Below are 13,697 nucleotides of genomic sequence, written 5' to 3'. Positions count from 1 at the left end.
TCTCTCTATCTCTCTCTCTATCTCTCTCTCTATCTCTCTCTCTATCTATCTCTCTATCTATCTCTCTATCTATCTCTCTCTCTCTCTCTCTATCTCTCTCTCTCTCTATCTCTCACTCTCTCTCCCCGTCTCTGCCTCTCCTCTCTGTCTGTCTGTGTTGAAAAACACAAGATTGGTAGGAACATAAACTGAAAACAATTCAAAGAGCCTGCGGAGGGATATGGATAGGTTGTGAATTGGCAAAAATTTGACAGATGGAATAAAGGTAGGAAAATGTGAACATGTCCATTTCAGTAAGAATAGAAAAGCAGAATATTCTCTAAAACATGAGTCTACAAAAGGATATAGAACAGAGAGATCTCAGTGTTCTGATAGGTGAAATGAAGTGGTTAGCATGCTGGTACAGCAAGTAATTAGGAATGCCAGCAGACTATTGATCTTTATTACAAGGGGATGGAGTTTAAAAGTAGGGACATCTTATAACAGTTCAAATCATTGATGAGATCATCCCTAGAGTACTGCATTCAGTTTTGGTCTCCTTATTTAAGAAGAGATATACTTATATTGGATGCTGTTTAGATAACGTCCACTCATTTGATTCTTGGAATGAAAAGGTTATCTTGTGATGAAAGGTTAAATTGGATAAGTCTAGACTTATTGGAGTGTTAAAAACTGAGATGCATCCTTATTGAAACAGACTCTGAAGGGGCTTGAGCGGGTGGATGCTGAAATGTTGTTTCCTCTTGGGTGTGGGGGGGTGGAGGATATAAAATTAGGAGCTGCAGTTTCAGAATAAGGGGTCTTTCATTTTTCCATGTGCGAGAAGCAGATGGAAGTCCCCACACAGGTGACTGTGGGAATTGCCTTAGAAATTGAAGTCTTCTAGGGGTAGTTTCAGAGATAGTAGGAACTGCAGATGCTGGAGAATCTGAGACAACAAGATGTAGAGCTGGATGACCACAGCAGGCCAAGCAGCATCAGAGGAGCAGGAAGGCTGACGTTTCGGGCCTAGACCCTTCTTCTTGCTCCTCTGATGCTGCTTGGTCTTCTAAGGTAGTTGTGCGATGTCTGAACCCTCCTAAAGAGTTCTTTACTCTGAGCTACAGTCAGAGACTTTGGAGGATCGGACTGATTTAAGCTTAACAGTTAGCCAGTAAATGTTAGAGAATATAAAATCTGATGTAATTCCTGTGTAACCATTACCTGACACCTTGATTCTGCCCTGAATCCTGTAACCTGAGTACAGTGGAATGGACACTTGTAGTTCCTCTGAGCTGATGCACCAAGCTGAGACCATTTGTCCTCCTAACCTCCCAAATTGCACCTGCCCTGACTGTGAACCCTTGGACATGCTCGTGACCTACCCTAGGTACTTATCCCGATTGTGGCAGAGCCGGCACGCTTCATTCCAATCACCACCTGACCAACACACATACACTTGAATCCTCCCAGCCCCCGCTCTCTTGCACACCTCCCCTTTGCACACCACACACCACCTACTGCAACCTCATTTGCATTGCATCCAAATCCCTCACCAATGTGCCACACTTGCCTTACCAAGTTATCTTCTCTCAGTAGCTTTCATAGTGGTGAAGGAATCTTTAAATCACAGTATGCAGCATTTACTGCTGACAAAATGGGGCATAGTTTCCATGCTGATCCTCTACGCTCATGTCTTCATATATTCCTGGATTTATCTACATTGCTTCTGGTGAGATGGCCTCTAGATAGACAGTTTACAAAAGGAACTACTTGAGAGGCAAGTTCCTTTACTTTTTTCATCAGAAATGGGGTTTCCAACTTCCTCTGGAAAATCTGGGCAACTACATTTCCAGGAATGCTCTCTGGATAGAGAAACTAACAATACTTCCTTTTGAATTGAATGTCTCACTTACTTATTTGCACTATGCTATTTAATAATAATCTTTTGTGTAACAGTAAAATATTTTGCAAGAAGATTGAGAGGTTGTTTGATCCAGACTACAAGGATCCAGACTCTCCAGCAAGTGCTGATACATTATACAGGTAGGTATTCTGTGGAAATTCAGTTGATTTTTGAAAATATATTTACCTATTAATCTTGTCTACTGAGAACTTCACACTGTGTTTCATGCTTTATTTCAGATGTAGCATGTGTAAGAAACTTCTTACCAAGGAAACTGAGAAAATGATTCCCTGTGCTCCTGTAAAAATAAATATCGATCTACGAGGAAACATAATATACTTGCACATTAGGTATCTTCTGAATTACTTGATAAAGTTTTGAACCTGGAGTTTGGGTGAAGAATTTAATGTTGAGACTTCTGATCTCCTTTCTGCAGTCTCAATACAAGATGTTGTATTGTGTTTGGTTTGATATGACTAAGAGTACAAGATATGTGTTTTTAGTACATGATATAACTGCTCAAAGCTTGGTAATTAAGGTGGTAGGGCTGCAGGTGCATCTAGCCTCATGGGACTATGATATGCTAGTAGTAGACTCCTGACTCCCTAAGAGGGCATTTTGAGTATTAAATATTCCTGGATATGAGATGCTCAGGAAGGATAAGGAAGGAAATGAGGTAGTTGGGAGCACTGCCAATATTGACGAAGGAGAACATTACAGTGCTGCAGAGAGAGGACAAGTTAGAAATCATAGACGTTCTATTATACTACTTCCGTACATTTTATTATTTGCAGGAAAATTGCAGGGAGGTTCAAGAACCATAGAGTAATGATAAGAGGATTTGTTCCTGATATGGACTAGCATAAGAATAATAGTGCATGGTGGCTCAGTGGTTGGCACTGCTGCCTCAGTGCCAGGGACCCTGGTTCGATTCCAGTCTTAGGTGACTGTCTATCTGGAGTTTTCACGTCCTCCCCTAATCTGTGTGGGTTTCCTCTGGTTGTTCCAGTTCCCTCCCACAGTCCAAAGTTGTGTAGGTGGCTTAGCTATGGTAAATTGTCTGTAGTATCCATGGATGTGCAAGCTAGGTGTGTTAGCCATGGCAAATGTGGAGTTACAGAGATAGGGTGTGGAGCTCGTTCTGGGTTGGATGTTCTTCAGAGGGTCTGTAAAGAGACGATGGGCTGAATGGCCTCTTTCCGCACTGTAAAGAATCTATGATTCTAGTGTAAATGGCACAGAGAGGGAAGAATTTCTGAAGTATGTTCAAGAGAGCTTTCTAGCTAAATGTGCGTCTGGCCAAACAAATAAGGAGACTTTGCTGGGTCTATTCTGCATACCAAGATGGATCAAGTGGTACATGTATCAGTCTAGAAACATTTAGAGAATTTTGATTATAGTATCATAAGCTTAATATTATTATCAATTGAAACAGACAGGTAGTAATTGACAGTAAAAAAAATACTTAATTGTGGAGGGTGGGTACCGTTGCACTAGTTGGAAATGCACTTGGCCGAGATAAATTATCAAAGGTTGGTAGCCAAAAATATATTTGAGTAATGTGAAGCTCTTTAAGAGTTCATTTGGCTATGGTGTAAGTACGTTGTACGAGAAGGAAAGGTAGGATAACTAAAACCATAACTCCTTCAATGACGAAAGTGTTCAGAGAATAAAATGAAGCAGTAAAAAAGAGGATATAGCAAATGTCTGGTTGATGTTACAAATGAGAACCAGGCTGAATAACCAGTTCAAAGGGAAAATTAGAAAGGAAATAAGAGGGGCAAAGACAAAGTTTGGGAATAAACTAGCAACTATTGTAAAGGAGTCCCAAGTCTGCTACAGGCATATAAATAGTTGACCATAGCAAAAGAAGGATTGGGGCTAATTAGAGACCAGAAAGGAGACCCATGAAGGCAGAGGGCAAGTATGACAAACTACTTACATCTACCAAGGAAGAAGAGACTGACAAAGTAATAGTGAAAGAGGAGCTAGTTGAGAAACTGGATGAGCTAAAAAGTGGGGAAATTGGAAAGGCTGGCTGCACTTGAAGTTATTGAGTCACAAAGTCTAGCTGGGATGTATCATGGGTTGCTTTGGGAAGTAAGGCTGGATTTTGCCCATATTCCTCTAATCCTTTTCAGATATGGGAGTAATATTAAAGGAATGGAGAATTGCAAATGTTATCGTTTTGTTCAAAAGATTGTGAGATAAACTGAGAGTGACAGGCCAGTCAATTTAATCTTGGTCAGAAGTATCTAAAATGGATAATCTGGGACAAAGTTAACTGTCACTTGGACAAATGTGGATTAATTATATTAAGCTGGTGTGGATTTATTAGAGACAAATCATGATTACTTAACTTGATCGAGTCTATAGATGAGGTGACAGTGGGTTAATAAGGGAAATATGGTTGATGTGGTACATATGGACACACAAAATATATTTGATTAAGTTCAAAAGTCTGTAAAGTTGAAACCCATGGAATAAAAGGCATAGTGGTAGCATAAATTGAAAATTGGCCAAAAGACAGGAGACAAAGATTAGTGGCGAATGCCTTTTTTCCATAAAACCTATCGCACATCTTTCTCCGTGTATTTGACCGAGCTTTTAGTCATCCTTTTTAATACTTCCCCTCTGCCTCTGAATCTGTAAATTACCTAGCAACCTGTTATATTAAAGATAGAGTATAAATACAAGTTGTTTTTCTAAAAGCACCTTGGGTGAGTCCTGAACAGTAAATTGTTTTTGACTCTTTCAGAGATAAAAGTTGGGATGTGCATGACTATTTGAACAGTCTTTATGAAGACCTGAAGTCTTGGCAAGATGTGTACTGGCGTTTATGGGGAACTATAAATTGGTTGCTTTGCACAAGGTGCAAAAAAGTAAGTTTTCATTTTTACTTGAATGTTAATGGGGCAAATTTTAAAAAGTACACTTTAAAACTCATTTTTTATAAATAACTTTCAATTGTGAGTTGTTTTAAACCTAATTATACAAGCTGAATTTTAAATAAGTGATGCTATGGACTAATAACCCCCATGGACCTAACTGGAATATTGTTTGCAGTTCTGATCATCACACTATAGGAAGGATGTGATTGCACTGGAATGGATGCAAATGAGATTCACCAGCTTGTTGCCTGGGATGGAGCAATTCAGCTATGAAGAGAGGCTGGATAAGCTCTGGTTGTCTTTTTTTGGAACAGAGAATGTAGAGGGGATCTGATTGAGGAGCATGCATAGGTTGAATAGAAAATAGCTATTTCCCTTAGCTGAAGGGACTATAATAAGCGAGCATAATTATAAAGTGAAGAATGAGACTTTTCTAGGGCATTGGAGGAAAAGCCTTTTTTACCCAGAGGGTGGTGAGCATCGAGAATGCACTGCCTGGGAGGGTAGTTGAGGCGGGAAACCTCACAACATTTTAAAAAAGTATTTGAATGAGCACTTGAAGCGATATAGCATTCAAGGCTATGGGCCTAGTGCAAGAAAGTGAGACTAGTGTCGATAGTAATATATCTTTGGCAGTTAATGTATTTTTGGCATATTGATGGACCGAATGGCCAGTTCTGTACTATGTGATTCTATGATCTAATCCTTCGTCCCCTTTCCGTTACTTGCCTACACACTGCCCTCAGCAATATCATCCAAAAACAGCTCATTTTCCACATGTTCTCTGATGACAGCCAACTTCACCTCATCTGTCTTGATCCACTGTCTTTAAATTGTCAGAAATTTCCTCCAATTAAATATTGGGAATATGAATCCTCTGTCTTCTAACACCAACATGAAATCTACTCCTCAGCTAAGGTCTCCATTCCCCTTCCTGGCGATTGTCTGAAGCTAATACAGAAGTTTGCAACTTTGATACTATATCTGAATCCAACGTGTGAATTAAACCATATATCTGTGCATCATGAAACCTCCACTTACTTCTGCAACAGTGCCTGACTTTGCCCTGCATCATGCTGTAGATACCTTCAGAATTGACTATTCTAATGCATTCCTGGTTGACTTCCCACATTCTACCTTATGCCACATACCTAATATACCAAGCGTGTATTCCTGAACATATGTTCAAATGCAGGGGCTGGTGCTCTGCTGAAGACAGCAATGTGACTAGGCTATGCACCTCTTTTTAGTTAAACTGGAGCTGAGTCTGAATTTTACCAAAAATCGGCTAACTATCAATTTCAGAGAGTTTCATGGAGGGTTTTTCTCGTGCAATTCTCTGTTGCTTAACTTGCATGCAGACCCACCTCTGTGGCGTTGCACTCACACTATTGTGGGCTAACCAGTGGTGGAAATACTCATAAATCATGGGACCTTCTGGGATTTCTGCTACTGGCAATAAATTGAAAGCCCAACTATGCAGCAGGTCAAATGCTGCGAGTCATGAATAGCCCTCCACAATACATGTATTGGGAGGAAAACAAGAAAGAGTGGCTTCTGAGGACACACTGGTGGTGACTCATTGGAAATAGAAGCATATATTTTTATATATGTTGCTACATTATATCATCACCTGTATGGCTGTCATCATAACTGAAGTGACAAGAATTGAGCTATACAAGCTATGCAGCCTTAGAACCATATCATGTTAGAATCCTGTTTGAGGAAGTCCTACTTTCTCCCTTCTGTCCAGCGTAGCATAGTCTCTTGTTATTATTCATTGTAGAAGCACCCCAATGCTGGAAAGCCTTCAAACAGTTGAAAATGTTAATTTTTATCCAACAACAGAAAAAGCAAAGAAAAAATAATGAACAAACCAAAAACTGCAAAATAAAAGCAAAGTACTGCGGACGGTAGAATTCTGAAATAAAAACTGAAAGTGTTGGAGAAACTCAGGAGATCTGGCAGCATTTGCGGAGAGAGAAACAATTAATGTTGTTATGATCAGAGCAGCTGTCCCCTGCTCTCTTCCCACACTTGACCCAATATAAGAGATAGCCTAGATCCTAAATTTTAAATTTATTTAAAGGCAAGTGTAATGTTCTGTGTTCCAGATGTGATTTGATTGGTCCACCACTAAACTTTAATTAGAACAGTTAAAATATAAAAAAATTACCATACCTCTAACTCTATTGAAATATTTAACAAGATAATGTATTACTTAACCACTAATCATCAACTGTTCCAATATAGCCAGCATCCCATAAACACACACTTGGTAAGGCAATTTAGCAAAACAGTTAAGGTTCTCACATGCTGCCTGTCTCCAGTCCAGCAGAACGAAATACTGAAAGAAACAGTATGCCTCTTGATATTTCTGAGAGGAAGCCTCTAGTTTAAGACTGTAGCAACAGAGACCTCAAACTGTTAGCTCAGCAGCAACAGAAACCTTTTCACTAACTGAAAGCAAAACAAAAAAACCTTCCTGGATCTATGTGAGCCCTGATCCCATCCACTCATACTTCTTATGTCTAATAAAGCGCCCAGGGATACCTCCAAGCTGTTTACCAACTGCCTGTCTGATGTAGACTCCTGGCACCAGTGTGGCAGCACCTGTCTGCAAGAGAAACAGTACAGAACATATCTCTCTCAAAGGCACAGTACTGTCACCATGTTTTGAGTCAATATGCTTCTTGAAGAAGAATCATATTGGACTTGTTATGATCCCAGCCCGTATTATAATGGGACAAGTCAGATATCAGTAAGGAACTTGGCTTGATGATAGGTCATAATTCTATTTGTTTTGGTTTTAATAAAGTGGTTTCTCACTGAAACATAAGCATGCAATGCTGTTGATTTTGCTTTAACAATAAACTGCAAGTTTATTATGAAAGGAATGTATCTAAAAAAGAAAAATAAACTTTCCACATACTATACAAATTCAAATAATTTAAACACCCAGTAAAAGAATAATCCCATTTATCCCAAATGCTCCTTTATAAATTGAAAAGAAACACAACAACTTTTGTATAGTACCCAAAACACAACTCCTAATGCTTACACCAGAACCTTAAACTTAAATTAAGGTGTTAAGTCTTGTGACAAGCTTTTAAACTAAAACTCTAACACACCCACACTTCACTGTACTCAGCTTTAAGGAACCTTTTTTTGGGTTTCCCTCCCAATGCTTCTGGTCTAACATTTAATTCAAACATAATCTGATTCACTAAATCTGTCACTTTCTTCTGAGGAGCACTACACAATGTAGCTATCCTGTTCCAGGTCTTCACAGGACTAACATGCAAAATCAAAACTAAAAGTTTTTCAGTTTAAGGGAAATGAACATTTCCCTTAATCTTAAAAAAATTCTAAAGCTCTTGAACAAACCTTTGAGGCCACATCATTTACCATGCTGCGTTGCAAACAATCTAAAATAAACAAAATATATTAGTGCTCAAAATACATGCACTCTACTCTTTTAAAGAAAGGATAGAAACAAAAGAAGTGAAGACCCCCTGACACTATCCCCCTCAGACACTCTTTTGGGTAGGTGACAGCACTGGTAAAATACAAAGTAGAGTTTCTTCTACCCTATCTAACCAGAAGGGAAAGTTTCCTTAACTGTCAAAACAAAAAGAGAGTACCTTCCATTCTGGAAAAACAAGAATCAATGAATAAACAAAAAAATGGCCCCCCCACCCCCCGATTCTGCCCCTCCAACCACTCTTGCGGTAGGGACAACAAGGGGTTGAATTTTAACATAAAGTTTCCCTGGCTTGTTCAAAAGTAAAGGAAACTTAAAAAAAAAGGTCCCCTTTGCTCTGTCCTTTATGAATGCTCCCAGGACAGGAATAACAAGGGTTTCAAAATCCAAAATCAACTAATTTTAACTCAAAATAAAATCCCCTTACACCGACTCCATCAAGTATACCTGGGACATGGACAGTGCGGGGTTTATATAAAAGCCCCCTTTGGTTCTTCCAATGGGGTCCAAAATCAATACAAAAGGAAAATCGAACAGCCCTTTCCTGGGCACAAAACCGAGAAGAACTATAAATTTAAAAAGTCGAACGGAAAATAACACTACTAAATCAAAATAACCTTATTTGAACTGTTGATGCCCTCCAGCAGTCACAGCGCCCATGAGTCATGAAAGGCCTCCACCTTACCCAGTGAGCACCTCATGCTGCTGCTCTAGGGACACCTGAATGCAGATGGAACCACGAAAAGGGGGCAGACAGTCAGAAACAACGAACCAATCCTTGGCCCTCTGCCTGGACCTGTGAATGGCCATTTTGGCCAGGCCCAGGAACAAAGCCTGTACACTTGCCCATCCCTTTTCGCACCGGAGCCCCATAGATCAGGAGGGTGGGGCTGAAATGCAACCAAAACTTAAGCAGTTGCTCCTTCATAAAACTAAAAAGGGGCTGCAGACAAACAAACTCAAAATAGAAGTGAAAAACCATTTCCTCCAGGTGCACGTAGTCTGGCACCCATTGAACTTGTTAAGCTGACGATTGCATGGGACTGATATGTACAGCAGTCCCCAGCTCAGACCCCTTTGTAGAGAGGCCTCCACTAGGGATCTCCACTGCTGAAGGGCAAAATGTCATACCGAGACATGTCCACGTGACAGGTGCAAGCATGGCAATGGAGAGTGTGCAGCATCAGCCCGTACAGACAGCACCTCTGTGCCGTATGAAAGGGCACCAGGAGGAGGGTCCGTGTTGTGGCACAAATATTGAGTTCTGGATGGACAAGTCACTTTATCCTGAAACCTGCTTCACACCTGAGCCGCCTTAAGTTCATGTGAGGAGTCATGACTGAGCGTGCACTGTGTAGCTAGGCAAAAAAAATTGCCATTATTACAGAAATACTTACAAATTAATTTTTACTTCAGATATGCAGAAAAACTCATGAGTTACTAACTCGCAAAGAGAAATCCAGGTTTCCAGAAACTAACGTTAAAAAAAACACATAACTGTGGCATTCACAAAACATTTGTAATATTAACTTTTTCCCTGCAAAGATGCTGGCACACCTCCTGAGTTTCTCCAGCACTTTACCTTTATACTAAAAAAGTTATGTTTGCTTCTGGGAACAAACAGGGTCTGCCTGCCTTTTGAGGAGGAACAACAAATTGACAATTAATGAATGATCACTTCACCCAATTTGTACGTATTGGAGCTGGCTGTCAGTTAAATCCTATGTGCCTTGTGCTCGATGTTGTGATACTCTATCATGGTGAAAGTGATGTTCAGTGTCACCTTAATTTTGGAAGATTGTTACTGCTCTTCGGTGTTCATCATATTCCATCTTTGCCTGCTTCAATCATGCATGGCACACTGTGTCTGTACTGTAGACTAAGGCCCCCCAGACTGATCCAAGCATTTGAACCTCATCTTCAGGGGGCCTATTGTCTGTACCAGGGCCATAGTTGAAAAATGGTTTGCATTGTATCTGTGTGCAGCCTCAGTCAGAGGGTTGTGTAGCAGAAATCAGCCATAGCTGCAGAGGGTGGCACTCATCTCCCAGTAACCATGCTTGTAACACACTGGGCCCTTGAAATAAGGCAGGAACATCAAAGTTCTCAAAGGTATAGCCATCACAGTACCTTCCAGGGTGCATAGTACAGAATTCTATGGTGTGGTACTGATAATCAGATGACTTGTACATTGAGGGTATGGAGCCTGTACTGTTGATGAAGTCAGCTGCTATATGATATGGCACACTGAATGCAATGTGTGTACCTACTATATTACTCTGCACTTGGGGGAATTGAGCTGTTGACAAAGCCTACTGCCTAGGCCACAGCACTGACCCCATCATAGAGCAACAAGATGAAGTGGTGTGACCTGTCACAAATTGCGTCGGTAACAGTCTTGATACATTTGAGGATTGAGAGATCCCACGCAGATCCCCAGTGGATCCTTGGGAAATACCAGTTGTGTAAAGATTTAGCACAGCTGTTATTTTAATAACTACCAAGATACAATGGTCACCCAAACTTTCAAATCACAGTTCCTGCTCCTGCAGATGTTTCTGTTCTGTGATGGTGTTCCAGAACATAAGTAGCCTTCAGCGACAAAACAGCTATCTCATCTGGAGAAAACAACATCAAGGATGGTAGACCATGGGTCTCCTGTACCTCCTCCACATCCTGAGATGACCTTCAATTGTGATTTCTTCATGCTTGATTGTCCTGGTCCTGGACTTGCTGGCACATTTGGTTCTGCTCGATTTGTGGCCTCAGCAATGATTAGACCTGCTGTGGTTGGATCCATTGCTTATGCTTCCAATAAACCTATGTGGAAATACCAGAAACACAACAAGCCCTTAGTAATGTGAGTAGTCAACAATTGCATCATATACAAATGATAATTTGTATTGGATAGAGTGGAACATGGAGGACTCCAATAAGGGAGGGCCATAGAATGCCTGTGCATGGACCTTTGACGTAGTGGACTTTATTCTGATGTATGCAGCCAATGCCAGGCCATACGAGTGCTCTGAGAGATTGTAAGTGCAGTAAGATCACTGAAACCTTGCCCCCACCCACCCACCCACATCACTCAAGAAAGGTAGCATTGTGTATTGGAAGATATTGGTGAATATTTATAATTCAAGGAAAGAAAATCAGCATTGTGCCCTTAAGCAACCTATGAGACATTGGAGGATTGTCTTTGTGAATTACTGACATGCAGGTGACAGTTTTAAAACATAGAACAGGGATAAAGTCTCTGGCTATCCACTCTATCTATGCCTGTCATTATCTTGTACACCTCTATCAATCACCTCTCATCCTTCTTCTCTCCAGTGAGAAAAGCCCTAGCTCCCTCAACCTTTCCTCATAAGACCTGCCCTCCAGTCCAGGCAGCATCCTGGTAAATCTCCTCTGCACCCTCTCTAAAGCTTCCACATCCTTCCTATAATGAGGTGACCAGAACTGAACACAATATTCCAAGTGTGGTCTAACCAGGGTCTTATAGAGCTGCAGCATAACCTCGCGGTTCTTAAACTCAATTCCCCTGCCAATGAAAGCCAACACACCATATGCCTTCTTAACAACCCTATCAACTTGGGTCGCAACTTTGAGTGATCTGTGGACGTGGACGTCAAGATCCCTCTGTTCCTCCACATTGCCAAGAATCCTGCCATTAACCCTGTATTCTGCATTCAAATTCGACCTTCCAAAATGAATCACTTCACACTTTTCTGGGTTGAATTCCATCTGCCACTTCTTTGCCCAGCTCTGCATCCTATCAATGTCCTGTTGCAACCTACAACAGCCCTCCACACTATCCACAACTCTACCAACCTTAAGTGTCATCGGCAAACTTGCTAACCCACCCTTCCACTTCCTCATCCAAGTCATTTATAAAGATCACAAAGAGCAGAGGTCCCAGAACAGATCTCTGCAGAACACCACTGGTCACCGAGCTCCAGGCTGAATACTTTCCATCTACTACCACCCTCTGCTGTCTGTTGGACAGCCAATTCTGTATCCAGACAGCCAAATTTCCCTGAATCCCATGCCTCCTTATCTTCTGAATGAGCCTACCATGGGGAACCTTATCAAATGCCTCGCTAAAATCCATATGCACCACATCCACTGCTCTGCCTTCATCGATGTGTTTTGTCACATACTCAAAGAATTCAATAAGGCTTGTGAGGCATGACCTGCCCCTCTCAAAGCCATGCTGACTATTTATAATCAAACTGTGCTTTTCCAAATAATCATAAACACTATCTCACAGAATCCTCTCCAAATCTTGCAGAATCCTCTCCAAATCTCGCAGAATCCTTTCCAAATCTCGCAGAATCCCTTCCAAATCTCGCAGAATCCTCTCCAAGAGTTCTAAGCTCGTCTGTGATTACTTCAGCTTCACAGAGGTGACTGTTTAATTTGTAATGACCAGTGATGTGATCAAGACTGCTAATAGCCAGGATTTGGATTCCAGCCTTGGGTGACCATCTGTGTGAAGTTTGCACTTTCTGTCTAAGTCTGCATAGGTTTTTGCCAGGTGCTCCAGTTTCCTGCCACTGTCCAAAAATGGATTGGCCATGCTTAATTGCTCCGTAGTGTCCAAGGATGTGCAGGCTATGTGGGTTTGCCATGGTATGTGCGGGGTTACGGGGATAGGGTGGGGGCTCTGGGCCTGGGTGGAATGCTCTTCAGAGGGAGTGCGTAAATTTGATGGGCCAAATGGCCTCTTGCTGCACTCTAGGGATTCTGTCACTCTGCTCAGTGTTTCATATGTAGGATTCAATGAATACAGATAGTTTTAACCTGTACCTTGTAAATGCGTGTGCAGTCGCCTCTTGCAGTGTCTCACATCTCTCACATGTAGAGCCCCCCTCCATGCCCAAACAAGCACAAGCAATGCAAAAAAAACACTTACTCCACCCAATCTGCATATAGTGGCAGCACTTTTTCACTTCTGTTGCACATTTGTGATTTCAATGTGGATGGAAGGTAAGGAATGGTCATGCTTCGCTGGGTGAGTTGCAGGCTCACTCTGGAAATCCAGCTCTTTTTGCTCATTCATTCCACCAATGCAATTTTGGTAATAGAACAGCAAAAACTCGATTTTGCAAAAGATGGGGTTCCTGTTGCAGTCTTGCCAAAATTACAGTGACTGTGGGGGTTTGACTCTTAGGAAAATCATCCCAGAAAGATCCACTGTTCAATTCGCAATCTGTGCTTGAGGAAGATGATCTTGGTGAGAATGATGTTAAATGTTCTCAAATTGGCGATAGGGAAGCAAAACTATCTATGACACAGGCCAGCAATTTTCCAGCTGTTAAACCTGTTTTCAAGATCAGTTATCTAATTGTCATGACTGCATCGTAGGTTTTGGTTTGTTTTTAAACCAAGGAAGGCTCTGATTAACTTCATTGAAGGGGGATGAAAGTTACTG

General features: G+C 41.2%; 1 protein-coding gene across 2 annotated transcripts in view; it reads left to right on the top strand.

Moving 5' to 3' along the window:
* The window catches only part of sanbr (SANT and BTB domain regulator of CSR), a 137,687-nt gene that overhangs the window by 28,362 nt on the left and 95,628 nt on the right, over window positions 1-13,697 (top strand). For both annotated transcript variants that reach the window (XM_048601512.1, XM_048601511.1), the window contains 3 exons: window positions 1,939-2,025; window positions 2,125-2,235; window positions 4,644-4,767. In XM_048601512.1, the coding sequence (XP_048457469.1) occupies window positions 1,939-2,025; window positions 2,125-2,235; window positions 4,644-4,767 (322 nt within the window). The remainder of the gene's footprint in view (window positions 1-1,938; window positions 2,026-2,124; window positions 2,236-4,643; window positions 4,768-13,697) is intronic.

The sequence above is a fragment of the Rhincodon typus genome, chromosome 9, assembly GCF_021869965.1.
Source record: "Rhincodon typus isolate 14 chromosome 9, sRhiTyp1.1, whole genome shotgun sequence".
Taxonomy (NCBI): domain Eukaryota; kingdom Metazoa; phylum Chordata; class Chondrichthyes; order Orectolobiformes; family Rhincodontidae; genus Rhincodon; species Rhincodon typus.
The sequence above is the reverse complement of the archived record's forward strand: the minus strand, read 5'-3'. Positions and strand labels throughout refer to the sequence as shown.